This window comes from Pipistrellus hanaki, assembly GCF_964339955.1.
Source record: "Pipistrellus hanaki genome assembly, chromosome: 1".
In the NCBI taxonomy this organism is placed as follows: domain Eukaryota; kingdom Metazoa; phylum Chordata; class Mammalia; order Chiroptera; family Vespertilionidae; genus Pipistrellus; species Pipistrellus hanaki.
Window position 1 is genome coordinate 53361676 of NC_140503.1, and position 20662 is coordinate 53382337.

Here is a 20662-nt window from a genome sequence, read left to right on the forward strand (position 1 = left end):
TGACCGTGGCCCTGTCCCCCCAGTGCACCAGGTGGCGGAGCGGGTGGAGGCGCTGGGCCAGTTCGTCATGAAGACCAGGCGGACCCTCAAAGGCCACGGGAACAAAGTGCTGTGCATGGACTGGTGCAAAGACAAGCGGAGGATCGTGAGCTCCTCGCAGGTACGTCGCCCGCCCGTGGTGTGATGGGGAGCGGCTCTCTGGTGTGTGTGTGGGGGTGGAGGGGAGACCACACACACACACACACACACACACACACACACACACGGGAGCGGGCCTCCTCAGAAACCCTCTCCGGCCTCTCGGCCTCTGCGCCGCTGCTTCTTCCCCAGAGGACACGAGTGCGGCGGGCATGGCAGAGAGTTCTCTTCTCCTCGGGGCCCTGCTCATGTGGGGAGATTGGGAATCGGTCCTGCTGAAACGCTGTAACCTCGATTTGACTGGCCTTCCTGAGCACGCTCACGGTCTTAGGTGTGAGGGAAGCCAACGGTGAAACAGTGGGTTTTCCCGGATGGAGGGCCGCGTGGCTGAGAGGCCACCATGGCTTGTTGAGCAATTTTATGCCTTAAAGGACAAATTTAAGATTGATGTTTTGTAAAGACTATTTAAGAACAGTTCTCCAGAGGGCAGGGGAGGGGGAGGGGTAAGAGATCAACCAAAGGACTTGTATGCATGCATGTGAGCATAGCCAGTGGACTCAGACACTGGGGTGGTGGGGGCTTGTCCGGGGGTGGGGGGTGGGAGTGGCTGGGGGAGCTGTCAATTGGGAAAAAGGGAGACATATGTAATACTTTAAACAATAAAAATAAAAACAGTTCTCCAGGGTAAGGGCTGAGAAGCCACCCCTGTCTGGTGATGAGGATGAAAAAAAAAAAAAAAAGATATTTTGTGAAGCCTAATTTTTCATTCGTTTCGTATAGTTGACATAGTTTATTTTCCATCTTATATTATCTATTGCTGCATGACAGATTACCCCAAAAGTTAGCAACTGCAAACAGCAAATGTTCATTCTCTCTCGGGGCTCCTGAGAGCCAGGGACCGGGGCGGCTTGACCGGGTGACTGGGTGGCCTAGTGGCTGTGTGGCTGTGTGGCCGGTGGCTGGGTGGCCGGGTGGCTGGGTGGCTGGGTGGCCGGGTGGCCGGGTGGCTGGGTGCCCGGGTGGCTGGGTGGCCGGGTGGCCGGGTGGCTGTGTGGCCGGGTGGCCGGGTGGCTGGGTGGCTGGCTCCGGGCTCTCGGGAGCCTGCAGGCTGGATGCAAGCGGGCTGCAGGCAGCGATGAGGCCGAGGCTCGCTCTGAGGTGGCTCCCTCTCCGGCTGTGGCCGCAGGTCTTAGTTCCGCTCCCTGGGGACTTGCCACGGGGCTGCTCAGGACATGGGCTGGGCTCCCCACAGCACATGATCCAGGAGAGGGAGAGGAGGCAGAAGCCAGCCTCCATGCCAGGGCGCCCTGACCGGCCTCACTCGGCTGTATCCCTAGGTCACCCAGACCAGCCGATGTAACGAGGGAGAGGCCCAGCCGGCTGTGTGAGACCCGGGTCACCGGGGATTCCTGGAGCCGGGCGGCCACTGTGTAGTACTTTTTAGGGTTATTGGGATGTCACATGCATTGAACATACAACTGTAAACTGAAGTCACGTATTTTCTTAGCCAGGTTGGGCTTCCTTTCACCCTTGCCTTCACCCCAGCTTTTTCAAAGGGCAGTTCGTTCTTATTTTTAATAGCCCTTTTAACTATAAACACTGTATGTGTCCTACGTGAGCCACAGCTCCAACATCCACGTCAGGGCTGTTCTGACAGGACCCGGGTCATTACAATCCTGTATTAGCTGCCAGTCTAGTGTGTCACACAGCGCTTGCTTTTTCTAAGTCCATAAAAAGTTTAGCGCTCGCCCTTCACCACATCCAAGAAACACTGGAAAAGAGGGCACAGAAAGGGCTTTACTGCCACCACCCTATCACCATCATTCTTTATATTTTAGAGCGCTTCTTCCCAGACCTTGTTTTCTCAAATGCTCACTTTGGCAACGTGGTTATTGAGATGTGCGTGTTCCCACCTCGACTGACTGTTTTATCCTTGAAAGAATAGAGTATGTGGATTTTTTGGTCACTCTGATTAGAGAGGGAGGCGGGCGGAGGGCTGACAGGCTCCATCCGCAGAGAGAGTGGCTGGGGGGTGGGAGGGGGCGGGGACAGCAGGAAGGCTCTGGAACAGACATTGTGTGACTCAGAGCCGCCCTTCTCCCCGAAAAGGCAGGCGATGAGTCAGCTTGACCGTGTGGGTCAGGGTTGGGGAGGAGGCGTCCTCTCGCCGGGCCCGCAGGAGAGCGGGCTGTGTATAAGCTGTGCTCACAGAGGGGCCACATTTCCTTTTATCAGCCTGATTTTAGCCTCTTGGGTGCCCTTTTCTCTCCAGAGCGCACAGCAGGTGGGCAGCGAGGACAGGCAGGCCGGCAGTGCGGTGGAGGAAGCCACCAAGTGAAAGCTGCCTGTGGGCGGGGGGTGGGCAATGTGTCTAGTAAGTGCCATGTAGGCAGCTGTTACCTGCTCTGCTGTTACCTGCTCTGCGCTGTTACCTAACCCTCCCCGCACGTCGTGCTGGGGGTGCAGCCAGAGAAGCCAGACCAGGAGACCAGGGTCCTTAGGGATCTCGAAAGACCCAACACTATCGACTTTGACCTGGTTTGGTGCCCTCAGCCACACTCGGCGTGAGCATGGAAGCCATGCAAGGCGAGCAGCAGTGATCAGACCGTTTGTGCCCCTAAGCAGCATCACCGCCTCCTCCCGGCACCTCATTCGCCAGATTTGGCTCAAAATGGCTTGAGTGATTAAAGATATCAAGCCTGCTGTGGGGACTGCAGAGTCACCATCTCCGAGGGTGCCCCATGCCCTGAAGGAAGTCAGCTCAGCCGCCCTCCGCCCCTGTGGCCCAGAGCCACCACACCCCGTGTGCTCAGGCGGCTGTGCTGTAGGGACCAGAGCCCCTGGGTTTGTCTCTGGGCGGTTTGTGTGACACACAGATGACAGGGTGGTCACTCCACACCCCCCTGTGGGCTGCAGCGTGGTTACAGAGGAGGTGGACTTGCTGACAACCCCTCATCGGTCTTCTCTTCTCCCTCCAGGACGGGAAGGTGATCGTGTGGGATTCCTTCACGACTAACAAGGTAAGGTGGCCCCGGGGCACTCCGGGGGGGTGGGGGGGGGCACCTCGAACCCCAGCCTCATTAAAAGGCGCTCTGGTCCAGCTCCCCAGCCCTGTCCCCGTTTCCTGCCTCGCGGGGAGCCTGTCTAGGGTGGAAACCCCACAAAGCCCATCGGTGTTAAGACAGCGCAGCGGCCCACGGTGGCGCTCATCCCTCCCTCGAGCTGACACCCTTCGCCCTCAGAGGAGCCTGCGGAGCCCACGGAATGAGCTCCCCGTGTGACAGGAAGGGCGAGGCCTGGCACCCAGGGCCCCTGCACACAGGCTGCGTTTATCCCTCCTCTGGGTGACCATAAGAGGCTCCCAGCTCCCCACTTCCTCTCCCCTCTGTCTTTGGCCAGGCTCTGTGGTGCCGTGGACATGAGCACACGGCGGGCGAAGCCCTGGCTGCGAGGATTCACGCGCTCTGTCGGGCGCAGGGGGGTCTGAGCTCCTCGCAGCTCTGGCCTGAGCGTGCACGGCTGCAGCGTAGACCTAAATTCCGACTCTCCCCTAAAGGGAAAGGCAGAAATCTCTAGGTATGCTCACATGCCTGCATCGCGTTGGCATTTACAGTAACGAGTATTGCGTATCAAATATGGATTCCAACGTTTACTTAGAAGAAAACCTTCCTTTTCACGAAATTAAAAAGGAGACATAGCCAAAACCGGTTTTGCTCAGTGGATAGAGCATCGGCCTGCGGACTGAGAGGTCCCGGGTTCGATTCCGGTCAAGGGCATATACCTTGGTTGCGGGCACATCCCCGTTGGGGGTTGCAGGCAGCTGGTCAATGTTTCTTTCTCATTGATGTTTCCAGCTCTCTATCCCTCTCACTTCCTCTCTCTGTAAAAAATCAATAAAATATATATTTTTTAAAAGGAGACATATTATGACAGATTTGAGCGATACCCATATTCTGCATTATTGAATGTGTTTTAGTAAGTGCCACGTAGGCAGCTGTTACCTGACCAGATCCGGTGAGGCCCCAGAGCCATCTGTAGAGCAAGTCCCTAGAGTTTAGGCCCCCGGGGGAAAAAGAACAGTTTGCAAAGGTCAGTGTACGTCCCTCCCTCCATGGAGGACTCGCCGCTCCCGGCCGCCTAAGCAGTGCGTGCTTGGGGTTGTGTTGCTTCTGTTTATACCTTAGTGTGGCACAGAGCACACCCTGCCCGGCTTCTGGGAGCTGTGGGGCCACCACTGGTGGCCTCTGGCCGGGAACCAAGCCATCACTTGTAGGGAAAGGGGCCTGGGATGCCCTGAGCTGAGAGAGCGGCCTCCTCGCCTCACTTGCTGGAGGGCAGTAGGTGATTTCCAGCCTGAGAGGCGGCAGGGCTGTGAGTGACACCAGGATGCTGACAGGCAGCTCCGGGCCTGTGCTTCCCCAAAGAACACAGAGAACCTAGAGGAAAGGCCAGCCTGGCCTGTTCTGCACAAACTTAGTCCCACCCCCGCCCCTCACAGACGAGGATGACGCTGCGTTAGTGCCAGCGGCTGGTTTGCCGGTTGCACATCTTGTTGCTGTGGGAGCCATGCTGTTGAATCGTGGCTTTGTTGTTTGCTCATCTGCGTGCAGGAGGATGTGGGTGACTCGACCACCATCCAAGCCGGGGACCGTTAGGCCTCGCACTTCATCCTTCCACTTTACAGGCTCTCTCACCCCTGAGCACAACCCAGGATCAGCCTCCCACCCCCACTCAGCCCTCCCAGGAGTGGCTTAGGACTCAGAGGGGACCGAGGCTCTTGTAAACAAACTTATACACGTAAACAGTTATTCAAGGTTATATTTTGAAAATGGAAATCAGAGTATATGTTGGAAATGAAATTTGGATGGACCTGTAAAAGGAAAGGAGCCCCCTATTCATTCATTCAGAAGAACAAGTGGGGTATAACCTTAAGAAAAAAGTAAAGCCTTAAGGATTTTTTTTTTTTTTTTTTTTTTTGCTAGTCAGGATTTTAACATTTAGAATATATGACTTAATAGCCTGGTCTGTATGGCTCAGTGGTTGAACATCAACCTATGAACCAGGAGGTCACAGTTCAATTCCTGGTCAGGGCAGGGCACATGCCTGGGTTGCGTGCTTGATCCCCAGTGTGGGGCATGCAGGAGGCAGCTGATCAGTGATTCTCTCTCATCATTGATGTTTCTATCCTTCTCTCCCTCTCCCTTCCTCTCTGAAATCAATAAAAATATATATTAAAAATATAGAATATATGACGTAATGTTTGGTTGATTATTTGGGGCTGAGTGAGACTCCTTGTCTGTCACAAGCTAATCGTTACCCCACTCCACTGCCCCTTGAAACTATAATATAATTCAGTAAGATGGCCAGTGGCTATTTAAAAGGTAAATGTTGAGGTGTGTGTGTGTGAAGCCTCCCTTGTTTATTCTGTGAACGGTTCACACTGTGTTTCAGGAGCACGCGGTCACCATGCCCTGCACGTGGGTGATGGCGTGTGCATACGCCCCGTCGGGCTGTGCCATTGCGTGTGGGTAAGTAGGCCCCACAGCAGCTTTTCAGATGTCCTGTGACCCATAGAACACTGTGGTATGGGCAGAAATACACAGACAAGAACTTGTAATTTTTATTGTTTGCTTGTTAAACAATGTGTTAAATTGCTCCCTGAACATTATTTAAAAAAAAAAAAAAAAAAGCACAAAAATCTCTCTCATGATTATTTTCATTACAGAGTGACAGTGGTATAAGCTTTAAAACTATGCCCCTGACTCAGATGCAAACATCTTGGAATGCATGTTGGTTACATGTATCAGAAACCTGGAAAAATGTAGAACCTTTGATCTAGTGATTTTACACATCAGAACTTACTTGAAGGCAAAGACTCAGAATATAGAAAAAAATATATGAATAATATTTATTGTAGAATTATGTAAAATAAAGCCAAAGACTAAAAAGGGAAACAATATGTCTACCAAAGGAAATCCTATATAATAAAGACATAATATGCAAATTGACCATCCCTCCAGCATACAAGATGGCCGCCCCCATGTGGACACATGATGGCTGGGAGGGGAGGGCAGTTGGGCGAACAGGCAAGCAGGGGAGGGCAGTTGGGGGCGACCAGGCCTGCAGGGGAGGGCAGTTAGGGACAATTGGGCCATCAGGGAAGCAGTTAGGCATCAATGAGGCTGGCTGGGGAGTGGTTAGGGGGTGATCAGGCTGGCAGACAGAAGCAGTTAGGGGCAATCAGGCAGGCAGGCAGGAGAGTGGTTGGGAGCCAGCAGTCCTAGATTGTGAGAGGGATGTCCCAGATTGGAGAGGGTGCAGTCTGGGCTGAGGGACAAATTTCATACACTGGGCCTCTAGTTGTTGAATAATTGTGGTACCTGAATTGAATGGAATATTAACAGCCATTAAAAGGAAAATGCTTGACCACAGTAAATGAAAAGAGCATCTAGGTTATTCGGAAGATTGTGCCTTACTCTCTGTTCTCCTGAGGGTACACTATGTTACCCTCCACCAACCTTGGACACTTCTTTCTTCCCATGCCAGGGGCTTGGATAACAAGTGTTCTGTGTACCCACTGACCTTTGACAAAAACGAAAGCATGGCCGCCAAAAAGAAGTCTGTGGCTATGCACACCAACTACCTGTCGGCCTGCAGCTTCACCAACTCGGACATGCAGGTGAGTGAGGGCCCGCGGGAGGGGCCGGCCTGCGGGAGGGCCGGGGAGGGGCCCCAGGGGAGAGGGAGGCTGTCCTGGGTTCCTCTTACAGGAGGGGTGCTCCAGAGGAAGCTCCGGTTCCTCCTCGGTGATTATTATTTTAAATAAAAGCAGAAATGAGGACACCCAAGGCTATTGTCTGTTGATAGAGGAGATAAAATACCTGCCATATTGAACATCCTGCTCTCATTGCCTTGTTGGGGGTGGACCAGGGAGCCGGGGGCGGGAAGTCCATCTCCCGGTCTGAGCCGTGGGTCCAAGGCCCGGAGGTGAGTGCACCTTCACGGAGCGGCCGAGCTTCAGGGTGTGTGCGTTACACGCTGACTCTGCTTCGCGCTCCAGTTTGGACAGATGCGAAAGAAGCAGCTGTAGGTAGTAAATCTGTGCCCTCCTCTGAGAAAACCCAAAGTAGAAACACTACTCAGCACGCCGGCCACATTTTCTTAGCGAGCTGTAAAAGTGCACTGTGGTTTATTTCTCACATCTATTCAGCAAACCTTTCCCCGTGTCCACCACCCACGCTGCCAGGCACTGCTTGGCTCTCGGCCACAGGGACACTCAGTCTCTGCCCTCAGGGACCTTCATGGAAATCAGTCGGGACTGAACAGCGGAGCAGGCTGGGAGCTCAGGGCAGGAGGGGTGGTCACAGACCAGCTGCATGGAGTTGCCTGGACCAGCCTGGAGGGTGAGGGTGTTGCCAGTGAGGTGTGAGGGGAGCCCAGTGGGAGGCAGGCAGGGACACAGCCCAGGGCTCCCCGAATGCCTCGTGGGTGGAGGGCAGCCTGCGGGGGCAGGGCATACATGGACTTGTTTTAAGCAGGAGAGTGTGCGTCAGATAAAGTCTTCCCTGGCCCACTCTGGCTTCAGCTTACTTCATCAGGAGACAGGGTGACTGGGTCATTGTTTAATTGCCGACAAGAGGGGTGTCAGGTTGACGTGTAGTATTTACACCTGGTGTCTGGGACCAGGAGCCTTGCAGACCTGAACAGCAGGGTGTGCTGTGGGCCCAGCAGCCACAACCTGGCAGGTGCCTTTGAGCCTGAGGAAGGGCAAAGCAGCAGAGGGTCTTAGTGTGGAAGGAGGAAGCCACAGAGCAGGCACAGGGGTCGCCAGGCATCTCAGGTGTCTCTGGTGGAGACAGGTCACCCTCACTGTGAGTTGGGGACAGAAGGGGGCACCGGTTAGGCAGAAAGTGCTGTTTCCTAGCAGGCAGCCAGAGGGAGACGGAATAGAAGGAAGTCCGCTGGCCACGCTGGCCACCTTGCCAGGGCACCGGGCACAGGGCTTGGCTCAGAGTCAGATGGGGGGATCGAATCCCAGCTCCACTGCATTCAGGCTGGTCAATCCTAAGCAAGGTGTGTTCCTTTTTTTGTTTTCTCACCTGCGAGTGAGGATGGCAATAAATTCTTCCCTGGTAAGGTTTTCTGAGGGTTAAATTAGATGACCGGTAGAAAATAATACATACAGTCCCCGGTAACTATTAGCTCTTACTGTTATATTACTGATATTAACACAAAGCTTCATTGCACAGCAGTTCAGGTGCATGGTCTGGTGTGGGTATTAATAAATTAATGAACCTGAGGCTTCTTGCCGTTCCTGGGATCAAGAATAAAACAAAATAAAAACTCGCCCTGCTGCTGTGGCTCAGTGGTTAAGCGCCAACCTATGAACCAGGAGGTCATAATTTGATGCCCAGTCAGGGCACATGCCTGGGTTGCGGGCTCGATCCCCAGTGTGGGGCCTGCAGGAGGCAGCTGTTCAATGATTCTCATCATTGATGTTTCTTTCTCTCTCCCACTCCCTTCCTCTCTAAAGTCAATAAAAATATACTTTAAAAAAGAAGAAAAAAACCTCAAGGGTCTGATATAAGACTATGGCATTAAAGCTATAAATTCTTTACATTCTAGAATAAATGAGTGACACAGAGGTTATGTTTAGTGCATTGATGATAATAAATGTTTGGTTTTTAAAATTTATTTGTACTTACATTGTAATGAAGATCCCAAAGGTATTTTTAAAATATTAAGGATTTACTTTTTACTTCTAAAAGCAGTCCATTTGTTTGATTGAAGCGTATGGTATGAAAAATGACCAAATTAAAGAGCTAATCTGTGGCAATCATTTAAAGCAGAGTATTTGGACCCGGCATCCCAAAAAAGATTGGATTCACCCTTTGCAAGTGCTGGGACAGGAGCGGTGCGGGGCAGGCACTGGGGGGTGGCCCGGAGAGATGGGAGGGAATGGTAGCACAGGTACAGGTCCAAGTGCCCAGGTTAAGATGCGGTCAGTCCTGTGTGTTCCTAAGCTGCTTTCACCAGCCTGGCTCATCTTGTCGGATGTCCATTTGACAGAAGCTGAGGCTGTAGGGAGTCCCATGGAGTTGCAGCCTTGGAAATTCCCCAAATTTGAGAGCTGCCTCCCATGGGGACCTTGAGGAGGACTTTGGGGCCTAGACCCAAGAAGCCCGAGTGTTCCGGAACTCACCCAGCTCTGGTTCCGGGAGGTGCTCCGAGGGGCCTCTCCGGGGAGGAGATCCTGGGCCTCCCAGACTTCCCGCAGGACGTCCACGCCCAGACAGGCCGCCTCAGGCACAAGGCCGGGTGGGAGCAGTCCCCTCCTGTGCTGTGTTCCCTCCCTGCAGAAGGCAGAGATTCCTCCTCAGTGCTAGGCCTAGCGAGCAAGAGAGAGGGGAATGGGAAGGCGGGAGGGGAGGGGAGAGAAGACGCCAGCAAATGGCAATTAGAGGTGCAGCAGGTCAGCGGGCCTTTGCATGCCAGCTATTCTTAAGGCCCGATTCCTGTCTTCTTTCCTCAGCATCAGTCACTATCACCCACAGAGGGCTCTCTGCTGTGGGCACTTGACATTGCCCAGCCACTTCCTGCACTGGCTTATCACCTCCCCCAGGCCCCGGAGCAGCCGGGGGGGGGGGGGGGGGGGGGGGGGGGGGGGGGGGGCGGGCGCGGCACAGGGAGGTTCTCTATGGCTTGTGATCCCCCCGGGCTTCTCCTGGCTCCAGGGCTGCAGTGCTGTTCGCTGGGCCTGCTGGGTCTGCACCCTGGATCTCACTGCCTTTCTCCCAACCCCATGAAGGTATGCTCAGCCGGAGCCCCAGCCCCATGGCTCTGCCCCATGCCTTTCCCCAGGCAGCCCAGCGTTCCTCTCCCTGGGTGGGCCAGCCTCACGCACTGACGGCTCCACTGAGCTGACAGAGTCTCCAAAAACATACCATGATCTTATCACTCTGATTGGAAGCTTTCCATAGCTTCTTTCTGTCTGCCAACTGAAGTCTTCACTCTACACAGACACACCTTTCATCCAGAGCAGAGGTAGGCGGTCACTGCAGAGCCTGCCCTCCTTCACCTGGCCAGCGGTCACTCAATCCTCTAGGACCAGCTCTGATGCCCCAGAGTGCGTGGGGTGCCCCTCCTGTGGGCCCAGCTGTATCTCAGCACTTTTCACACTCTGTCATGGTGACCAGTGTCTTGTCTACAAGGCCATCAGAAAAACATGCCATTCGGCCATGCTAAGTTCCTTAGACCTTCTGCAGTGAGGGAGAGAAGCCCAGCCTGAGAATCTCTAGGCCTTAAGGTGGAGGAACCAGGGAGGGCTGCTTGGAGGGTTTCAGATACTGCACTGCGTGGTTTTAAGGTGGACCTCTCACAGTGAGAAGCTGGTTGACGATATAATAGCTTTGGATTGGTGAGTCCAGTGAGATTAGGGTCTCAAAGCCCATCTTGAGGAGCAAGCAGTTAGTTTTGGTAAGTTGTTTACTTGGTTCACAGTCTTATTTTGTAGGAGCAGGAACGCAGCAGTGACAGGGTGTTGGGTGTGTGTGTGTGTAAGGGGCCTTTGTGTGTGTGTGTGTAAGGGGCCTGTGCGTGTGTGTAAGGGGCCTCTGTGTGTGTGTGTGTGTGTGTGTAAGGGGCCTGTGTGTGTGTGTGTGTGTGTGTGTGTAAGGGGCCTCTGTGTGTGTGTGTGTGTGTGTGTGTGTGTGTGTAAGGGGCCTCTGTGTGTGTGTGTGTGTGTGTAAGGGGCTTCTGTGTGTGTGTGTGTGTGTGTGTGTGTGTGTAAGGGGCTTGTGTGTGTGTGTGTGTGTGTGTGTGTAAGGGGCCTGTGTGTGTGTGTGTGTGTGTGTGTGTGTAAGGGGCCTCTTTTCCCTGCGGCCTTGCCCCTCACCGAGCTGATAGTGACGACACGCTCTTCCTGTCCTCCCCACGTCAGATCCTGACGGCGAGCGGGGACGGGACGTGCGCCCTGTGGGACGTGGAGAGCGGGCAGCTGCTGCAGAGCTTCCACGGGCACGGGGCCGACGTGCTCTGCTTGGACCTGGCGCCCTCAGAAACCGGAAACACCTTCGTGTCCGGGGTAAAGACCAAGGGAAACGTCTAGAGTGCTTTGTCTACCAGGGAGGGTGGTGGTGCAGTCCATGGCCACCTGGCAGCCACTGTGTGTCTGTTCTCCCCTCTGGCTCAGAGAGGCAGCAACAGAGGGAGGAGGAAGGAAGGGGAAATGAAGGCCTGGGACACGCCATGGGGAAGGTGAGACGCAGGCTCTGGACAGTTTGTGCCCAATCAGGAGGCTGCCAAAGAAGAAAGCACGCTCCAGGGGGAAGCTGGGTCCTTCCCTTGTCCCCGCCCAATCCGAGATCTGGTTCTGGCCTTCCGAGGGCCCGAAGCAAAGCTGGTCTCCGGCATACGTGGTCTGTGTTACATAACTGGAACTCATGGTGTCTGTGCACAGTCCTTGCAGTGGCCGTAACTCCGGGTAACTTTGCATTTGTAGGGCTGTGACAAGAAGTCCATGGTGTGGGACATGCGCTCCGGCCAGTGCGTGCAGGCCTTTGAAACCCATGAATCAGACGTCAACAGTGTCCGGTCAGTGAGTAGGGTGTTCGGCTGCTCCTCTGTTCTCCTGGGCTCCCTGGCCTGGGGTCATCCTGAGCCCACCACCGCCTCCAGGCTTCACGTACTGGGCTGAGAGGCCTCCCAGCAAGAATGGCTGCTCTGTGGTGGGACTGAATAGCGCTCCAAAGCTCTCGGAGACTTTAATATAATTGTACCAGGGGCACTGGTGCATCCTCCCTATTGAGTCAATATTTCTCGTTCATTCAACAAATATTTGTTGAGTACTTCTAGGCTAGACATTGTCCCAGGAACTGGGAATACAGTTGTGAATAAGACAGACAAAGTCTCTTCTTTCCTGGAGGGGACAAGAAAACGCACAAATAAACAAATGTATGATTTAATTTGAGATGCTGATAAGTGCTATGAATGAAAGTAATACAAGGAGAAGCAGAGGGATGGACTGTTCCTTAGAATGGTCAGGGAAGGCCTCTCTGAGGAGGTGATATTTAAGTTGAGGCCAGGATTATAAAGAACTGGGGGGAGATGCGAGGTTTAGGGACCTAACAAAAGGCCAGATTGTTGAGTTGGGGGCGAGGGTGGCTAACATGATCTATGTTTGGCTTTAAAAGATCATTCTGGCTGCTGAGTGGAGAGCAGGTTATAGGGGAGCAAGAATGGAAGGATATGTGACATCCGGTTAGAAGGAAGTTGCGTGAGATCAAGAGAGAGAGGATGGCGGCTGGAACTAAGAAAGCATAGTAGAGACAGAACTGTCTAGAACTGGGAATGTTCTGAGGTCTTACCTGACCTGCAGGCTATCAAGTTAGGCTGTCACAAGTTCATAGCTGCTGGTAGACAGAAGACACAAGATGAAGGACAGTTTATTACTCAGAGCAGTGGCAATAGCCAGAGTGTCAGCATTTCTGTGCTGGTTACTGGAGCCCAAATTCCACAGGATGACATGGAAAGGGCCAAATGACATGCAGGATCTATGAATTGGATCCTAATAAAGAGGTCAATATTGACTTTAAATTTGGAAGATGACACTGTCCAGGCAGTATATATAATATAATCACCCAGGCATCTTCAGTATGCTTAGTGGGCAATACTAGGCTTATTCCCCTTAAAAGCAAAAACAAAATGAGATGACTTAATTACTTGAGTAGTAGAAATGTTAGTAAGAACTGTCTAGCTCCCTGCCCTCAGATATGGGATAAGATAAAAGGAAAAAGGCTATCGCTTTTTGCAAATATGTAGCAGTTACCCAGAAAATCAAAGAAAATCGATCCAGAAGTTACTGCAGATAGAAATGAAGTTGCTAAGGTGCCGGACAGAATCTCCACAAAAGTCAAGGAAACCCTTATGATGAAATTCAGCTTAAGAAGGCGCAGTCTCTCACCCATGCTTTTGCCTTTACCCTGACCCTCTCCTTCTGAAGGCCATTATTCTACCAGGTCTCCCCTGAGGCCTGCCTCTCTCTGGGGAGTGGTTATAGAAAAGAGAGTGACGGTGACAGAAAGCATCGTTATTTACTGGAAGCTCTTTATTCGGCACCATGCCACATTCGTTGCTGTCTTATTCCCTCTTGACGAGGAAACCGAGGCTGTGCGAGGTGCAGTCCCTTTGCACAAGAATCCCATGTAGTGAGCGGTCAGTGCAGAGATCTGCATGGGGCTCTGTGTGTCTGATTCCAGAGTCTGTGTTTGTAACCGCTTTCTTACCCCTGAGCTCTGGGCCATGTCTTAGGAATGAGGTATGTGGTCAAGGGTCCGGGGACCTGCTCTGTGTTCCATGCCTGTGTTCCATGCCTGGTACAGATACCTGTATTATCACATTTACTCCTCACCAACACTCTGCAAGGCCAATGCCACTGTCCCCCACTGACAGGGAAGAAAACTAGAGGCCAGCAGGTCTGCCGGATGAGCTTCCCTTTCTGGCCTCTATAACAAATGGCCCTCGTGTCCCTAGAAGTGGAGATTCTGGTTCCGAGGGCCTGGCATGGAACAGCCTTCCCCGGCGGTGATGACGGGCATCGGGGCTGGGAGTTCCCGCTCTAATGGCCTTCTCCCCACCGCCCCCTGCAGGTACTACCCGAGCGGAGATGCCTTTGCCTCGGGATCAGATGACGCTACGGTATGTTGTTATTTGAGAGAGAGATGTGCTGCCTTCATTTTATTTTAAATAACTTTTTTTCTGATTACAAAAATAATGTGTATTCGTTGAAGAAACATTGGGGAGAAATTAAATTACCTTAATCTCCCTACCCAGGAAAAATCATAATAAGATGAGTTCCTTTCCGTCTCTTTCCTTGTTAAACAAAATTTGCTTCTTTTCACTTACTAATAGATTGTAAACATTTTCCTATGCCAATAAACATTGTCCTATATTATTTTTTTCTTAGTGATTGAATAGTTTCCCATGTTAGACAAAGCCATCATTTACGTAGCCAGTCTTCAATTTTGGGACATTTAGGTTTTCATGGTATGTGGGTTTTTTTCCTGTTAAAAAGCACTGCTGTAAGTAAGTATTTTTGGAGCCTCTCATTATTTCCATAGGATGAATTCTCAGACATGAACTTCCTGAGTTAAAAATAGGCCTAGTTTTAAAGCTTTTGATACTAATTGAAAAATTATGTTCACTGATTTTTTTAAGAGAAAATACCTTCTTGTGCCCTGAAAATACCAAATAAATTATTAAATAATAGTAATAATAGTTTTGATTCTGATTCAGTACTATGGAAGAAATTACAAAGGATCAGATTGAGAGTTTTGATAAAAATACAAATTTAAAACTTATAGATGTCAAAAATATATAACCAAATGTAAGTGTATATATTTTGGGAAAATCCTTTGCTACAGGTATGCCAGGCCAAGTTGAAATCATCTAGATATGAATGAGGAGGCATAATCAATAAGATATATACCCCAATTTTAAAGAAAGTAGAATGCAGACCATTTATAAAGCAATACATCAAAAATGGCAAATAAACTGAAAATTTTTTCAAAATAACCTCTAATCCAAGAAATGCACGTTTCAGTGATCGGTGCTCAGCTGCAGGAGAATGCTCAGTGTGGAGGTGGTGCGCGGGGAGCCTGGGCCAGCCTGATCGGGACCCTGGGTACCAGCCTTCTAGAAAGCAGTTCTGTGACAGAAGAACTTTCAAAATATCTCTATCCTTTGATTTGGGCATGCTATTTCTTGGAAATAATTCTATCCTAAAGATTCTATTCCATAGCTATTATAAGGGAAATATCAGGGATTTTTACATAAGAATGGTCACCACGGGAGAGAATCTATGTATATAAAAGCCTAAGCGACCATTACAACAGAACAACTGGTCAACTAGACGCTATGATGTGCACTGACCACCGGGGGTCAGTGCATTCCCACAGCCAACCTCCCATTGCCCGGCAACTGCGTCAGCGCCTGGTGCCCATTCCTCCCATGCCTAGCCCGTGACCATTGCCTCCTCCCCTGACCCCGCCTGCCCGGGGCCTTTGGCGCCTGGCTGGACAGGGAACCGGGACTGGGTGGCAGTGGACACGGCCCCTTTCCCAGAGGGACTGAAGGCTGGCTCCCTTCCCGGGGGCCAGTGGCCAACCTCCCATGCCCTGTCCCTCCCCTGATTGGCCGGCCCTGATCACCCCTGATCACTGGCCAGGCCTACAGACCCCACTTGTGCATGAATCCATGCACCAGGCCTCTAGTGTTATTATAAAAGAGAAAAATTAGACACAAACATCTTTTTAACAGGGTATGGCTAGATTCTGATATATCTACATGAAGACTAACAACAACGTTAATTATGGGTGTTTTTTTTTTTTGAAGATTATTTACTTATATGAGATAATGCTCATAGCATAATAAGAAAAGTAATAAACATCCACTCTATGTTATTTTTTATTTCATTATTAATTTTTTAATACACACATAAAACAGAAGTAAGTCTGAAGGGAATAGATGTTAGTCAATACCTCTAGGATTTGGGGTGACTTTTATTTTATTGTCTATGCATTTTGAGTTTTTCTGAATTTTCCACAATGAACATGTATCCTTCATCAGAAAAAAGGCCGGGTTTCATTTTAGGTTTTGTACCTGAGGAAGCCTTCTATATGTGCTATATCTTTAAGTCTCCATTGGAGATGAATAGGAATTGGGACTGAGGGAGAAAACACTAGGAGAGAAAACGTGAGAGGTTTCCCTCACCTCTCACACTACACAAGCCTCTGGCACCTGCTGGTGGCTCTGTGGTGTCACCTCTCCACACCGGAGCCAGAAGTCAGAGCTTCTTTGTTTGCACCTCAGTGTCGCCTCTACGACCTCCGGGCAGACAGAGAGGTGGCCATCTACTCCAAGGAGAGTATCATATTTGGAGCATCCAGCGTGGACTTCTCCCTCAGTGGTAAGATTTTCTGTCAGAAACTCCCCCGGGACTGTAAAACAGGGCCTAAGTGACACCCAGCTCTGCCAAGAGGCCCCTCAGCTCAACTTCCTGTGGGCCCACCTGCCAATAGTCTCCTTTTGTGCCAGTGTCCCCCCACCTCCACCCAGTGAGCCCTACTTTATCCTGCCCTCAGCGGCTGCCCAGCCCCAGACCCTTCAGGGGAAATGAAGGCTGTGCCCATCTAACTGTTCTTCAAGGCAGAGATGGACAGTCACATGCACAGGGCCTTGAGGCGTTTCTTCCCCAGCCTTCATTCTCCCTTCACACCTGAAAAGGGACTTTTTTCAGAGGTGGAGGGTGGGTGACCCTTTCTCAATGCCCTGACTCATGGCACCTCTGCCCTCACAGGTGGGGAGGCTGCTGGTGAACATTAAGGCAGCACTGATCCTCTGGGTCACTGGACCTTTCCATTTCCCCAGACACTCCCCGATTCTGCATCTGAGCCTCTGTGCATGCATGCCGCTACCCCTGCCTGAAACGTCCTTTCCCTCTTTCCTCTGCTGGCAAACTCCTGTTCAACCTTCAGGAGCCCATCAAATGTCATTCCCTCTGCATTGTCTTCCTTGACCCTTCCTCTGTGATGGCTTAGAACCTTACACACAACTGAGCACCTCCATCACAGCCCTTAGCACATGGTGCTGTGATTTATGCGTCTGCCTACCCAGACCACCCTCCACAGGGGCAGCTACTGTGCTTTCTCCTCCGAACCCTCAGGGCAAAGCACAGTATCTGACACACGGGGGCACTAGATCACTGTTTACTGAAGGAATGAACAAATGAACGAACAAATGAGTGGATGAACAAGCAAGCAAGCGAGTCATGCAAAGAAAAACAGGAAGGAAGGAACTGGTTTAATAACTGTCACCTCCTCCCGCTTGCAGGTCGCCTGCTCTTCGCTGGATACAACGATTACACCATCAACGTCTGGGACGTGCTCAAGGGGGCCCGAGTCTCCATCCTGTTTGGACATGAAAACCGTGTTAGTACTCTGCGGGTTTCCCCTGACGGAACTGCTTTTTGCTCAGGATCCTGGGATCACACCCTAAGAGTAAGCGGGGAGACTTTCTATTTTACTCCGTGTGTGAGAAGAGGGGTGATTGGCCTTCCTGAGAGCAGAAGTCCGAGTGAGCTGGGAGAGGCCTGGACAGCTACCTGCATGGAGCTCAGGTTACTCAGAGCCACGGAAGGAATGAGTGGCCCCGGAGGCAGTGAGTGCCCATCAACACAGGTGTTCACATGTAGATTACACAGCTCTGTATCAGCATGCAGTTGAGGTTCCTTGTGACCCTAGAAGTATGACTCTTCTGAGTCTAGCCTTTGGCAAACCACAGACTGCCAGTCTCGCCTCCTAGAACTGTAGGGTACTTGTGGTCGCAGACCCCTGTGAAACCAACAGAGGGGCCTTAAGGGAGGCATGAAGCCCCGGCAATCATACGTCAGATTTTGTGTCCTCATGGCTTAAAAAATATATATATTCTAAAAGCTCCAAGACTTTGTCGGGTGTTGGCTCCTAGAAATACTGTTTGCAAAGCAAAGCTCACCACAGTGTGGAATACCACCAACTTGACGGTCTCAGTGGTGTCTTAGGAGGGAGAGCAAAGGCAGGTCCTTGAGGTGTTAGGGAGCTGAGGCGGACCTTTTGATGGAGGGACTCTGGTGGCATAGGGTTTAGGATTGCTGGACCCAGGCTGGGGGCGGAGGAGGGTTTCCAAGATGGGCTTTTACAGGGACCAGTCACTGATGCTCTGTGTTGTTCTGAGAAGTGAGTCTCTTCGGAAGAGGATGCTTGACGCGTGTATTTGTAGGATAAAAAGGGTGAATGGACTTTTGCAAAGTTCCTGAAAGACACAGTAAAGTGATTTGTGAGTTCATTCATCTTCCTGGTCAGGAGTTGCCTAAATTAGTCAGGTTGTGTTCATGTACTCAGAGGGCTGTCTGGGAACAAATGGCTTCTGCTGCCAATCTAAGAGTCCCACGTAGGAGGCCACCGATGCCCGTAGAGTCTATGGCGTAGACAGTTAACTAAGGAGGAGGGGCATCAGGGCCAGCACTCACCTTTCTCCTCTCAGCCCTCAGGGCAAAGCACGGTGCCTGACACACCTGGGCACTGAGTCACTGTTTATTCAATGAGTGATCAAATGAACAAATGAGTTGCTAAGAGGAAAGAGTTTTGTTTTCTAAGATATGCAAGTGCTCTATTTTGGATGGACTGTGTGTGTGTGTGTGTGTGTGTGTGTGTGTGTGTGTGTGTAAGAGACTTTGACTTTTCCTTTAAACTCAGGTTTTGTACGTTCAGTACTAAAGAAACTAATAGTTACCTGTTTGTGTCTTTGCAGGTCTGGGCTTAATCATTTCCTCGCAGCACACTTTAGGAACCTGAGGTTAGAATCTGAAATCGCCACGTGTCAATAGATCTTACTTCCAGAGGACTTGGGAGTTTATCACAACGTGGCTGAAAGGTCACCAAACATCTCCAGTATTCCTATGAAAACCACCACCCCCGGAAAAGTACCAGTCAGCCTTCAGCACTAGGAGAACACCTTCAAGGACAGTGTTGCTGGGGTTTTTGTTGTTCTTTTCATTTTGAGCACTTTTTAAAAATTTATTTGTTTATATATATATATATATATATATATATATATATATATATATATATATATATATATATATATATTGATTTCAGAAAGGGAGGGAGAGGGAGAGACAGATAGAAATATCATTGACCAGCTGCCTCCTGCACGCCTCACACTGGGGATTGAGCCCACAACCCCGGTCGATGCTCAACCACTGAGCCACACCAGCCAGGCTAAAATTTATTCATTTTTAAGGTGATACTTAATTATACTCGGCTCAGCTCATTCAGTTACCAACAGAATCCAGCGTCTAACGTGTTTCCTATGGCTTCTTTGCATCGGATTTGTTTCGGAGCACCTCAGAGCCTGGTCTCTGTCCGCTGCACTGGGCCCGGGCCTCCCTCCGGAACTGCTGGCTTCAGTGGCTGGAGGAGGAGGGCCGTGGTGACTGGTCTGTGATGGGAGGAGGTTCCAATTCCAAGTGTAATTAGACAGATTCGCTTTTTTAGAAACATGCTTTTATTGTAAAGCTATCTTTCCCGGTCGTGCATCATATTGTCTCGTTTCACATAAAACATTTTAATCTATGTGAACTGTTATAAATGAAGCAGGTGTGAGGGAGGTGGACAGGAGGTTCACTTTATGAATCGGATGATGATGTGATAGGAGTGTGATCACGTGGACAGAACATTTTCTTTCAAGGACAAAGCTGAACGCGGTTTGTGACACACACGCTTCTCAGAGCAACCAAACCTTTCTGCGTGGAACACAGGACAGCACACTCGGTGAAAGACCTATCACTAGTATAGACGTGTGAGGTTCAGCGGCCTACGGTGGGTCTTGTCCATATCCATTCTACTCATATTTATTGCATTATGGATGTAATCGCATATGCAAATTAATTGCTAGGTTTCGAAAAATAATGTTTTATATTGAGAAAAATAAAAAAGATATCTTGTCTTTATTTGAAATTCAGCGATTCCTCCTGGAAGATACCAAGCGCTTTGTTACAAGACCCTTGTTTTAAATGTTTCTAAAGGTATAGAGAGGCTTATTCTCTGTTTTAGAAAACTTCTTATTCATCAAGATGGCATGCATCAGGGGAGTAAAAAGTCACCTCAAATTCCAAAAATCACTCCTGGGTGAGGCTTGCCGTGGTGTCCAAGGGCTGTCTGCTGCATCCCCTGGATCTCCGGTCTCCTCTCAGCCTGGCCCGCGCTCCCACCCCCTCCCATCCCGGCCCCGGCCCCGGCCCTTCTCCCAGGGCCAGTTCCGGCTCCGCAGGCCCAGCCCCAGGCCCTGCTGCTCAGAGAGGCCCTTCCAGAGCGGGCACAGCCATCGGATGGGCCTGGGCCTGGCGCCTGTAACCTCGGGGGTGCAGGGCCACCCTCAGATCTACTTGGTCAGGTATCATCATGGACCAGTCAGGCCATCTTTTCCACCGTTTTTTTTTTAAATAAACAGAATGGTTATATTCAGTCATTTGTGAGGGTTTTGCTGTGCAGCAGCCCCGGCGAGAGAGCAATAGAAAGGCTCCCGCTTGCTTCTGAAGCGCCCAGCGGGAAGAAGGGGACGTGGTCCCCAGGGGCCGTTTCAGCCACCTCCTCTCCCCGCAGAGGACCGTCTGGACGGGCTCTGGGAGACGGGCACAAGGTCCACCCAGCTGCTGAGGGGGCAGGTCCCAGTGTGTCCACGGAACCCCGAGCCGCACTCCTAGAACATTCTGAGCCCCTCATCTCCTAGCTACACACCCCTGCCTCTCTCCCACAGACCTTGCCTGCCTCTGCACAGCTAATTCAGGCTTTATGTTGGGAGAGGCAGAGCACGTCTTCAGTGCAAAACAGTCCGTAACTTCCCAGTTAAACAGCTGGAAGGGCCCTGTGGGAGTGTTTTGTAGATTGCTCACCCCGGGCAGTAGGCCACCTCCCCTGTAAGTATTTCATCT

General features: G+C 51.0%; 1 protein-coding gene across 1 annotated transcript in view; it reads left to right on the forward strand.

The window, feature by feature from the left end:
• The window catches only part of GNB5 (G protein subunit beta 5), a 33915-nt gene extending 13747 nt beyond the window's left edge, over positions 1–20168 (forward strand). The window contains exons 2-11 of the mRNA XM_084894546.1: positions 24–160; positions 3117–3158; positions 5590–5666; positions 6685–6817; positions 11078–11221; positions 11639–11730; positions 13785–13833; positions 16006–16102; positions 17026–17192; positions 18481–20168. Of these exons, the coding sequence (XP_084750672.1) occupies positions 24–160; positions 3117–3158; positions 5590–5666; positions 6685–6817; positions 11078–11221; positions 11639–11730; positions 13785–13833; positions 16006–16102; positions 17026–17192; positions 18481–18492 (950 nt within the window). The 3' untranslated portion in view covers positions 18493–20168. The remainder of the gene's footprint in view (positions 1–23; positions 161–3116; positions 3159–5589; positions 5667–6684; positions 6818–11077; positions 11222–11638; positions 11731–13784; positions 13834–16005; positions 16103–17025; positions 17193–18480) is intronic.
• The last annotated feature ends 494 nt before the right edge of the window (positions 20169–20662 follow it).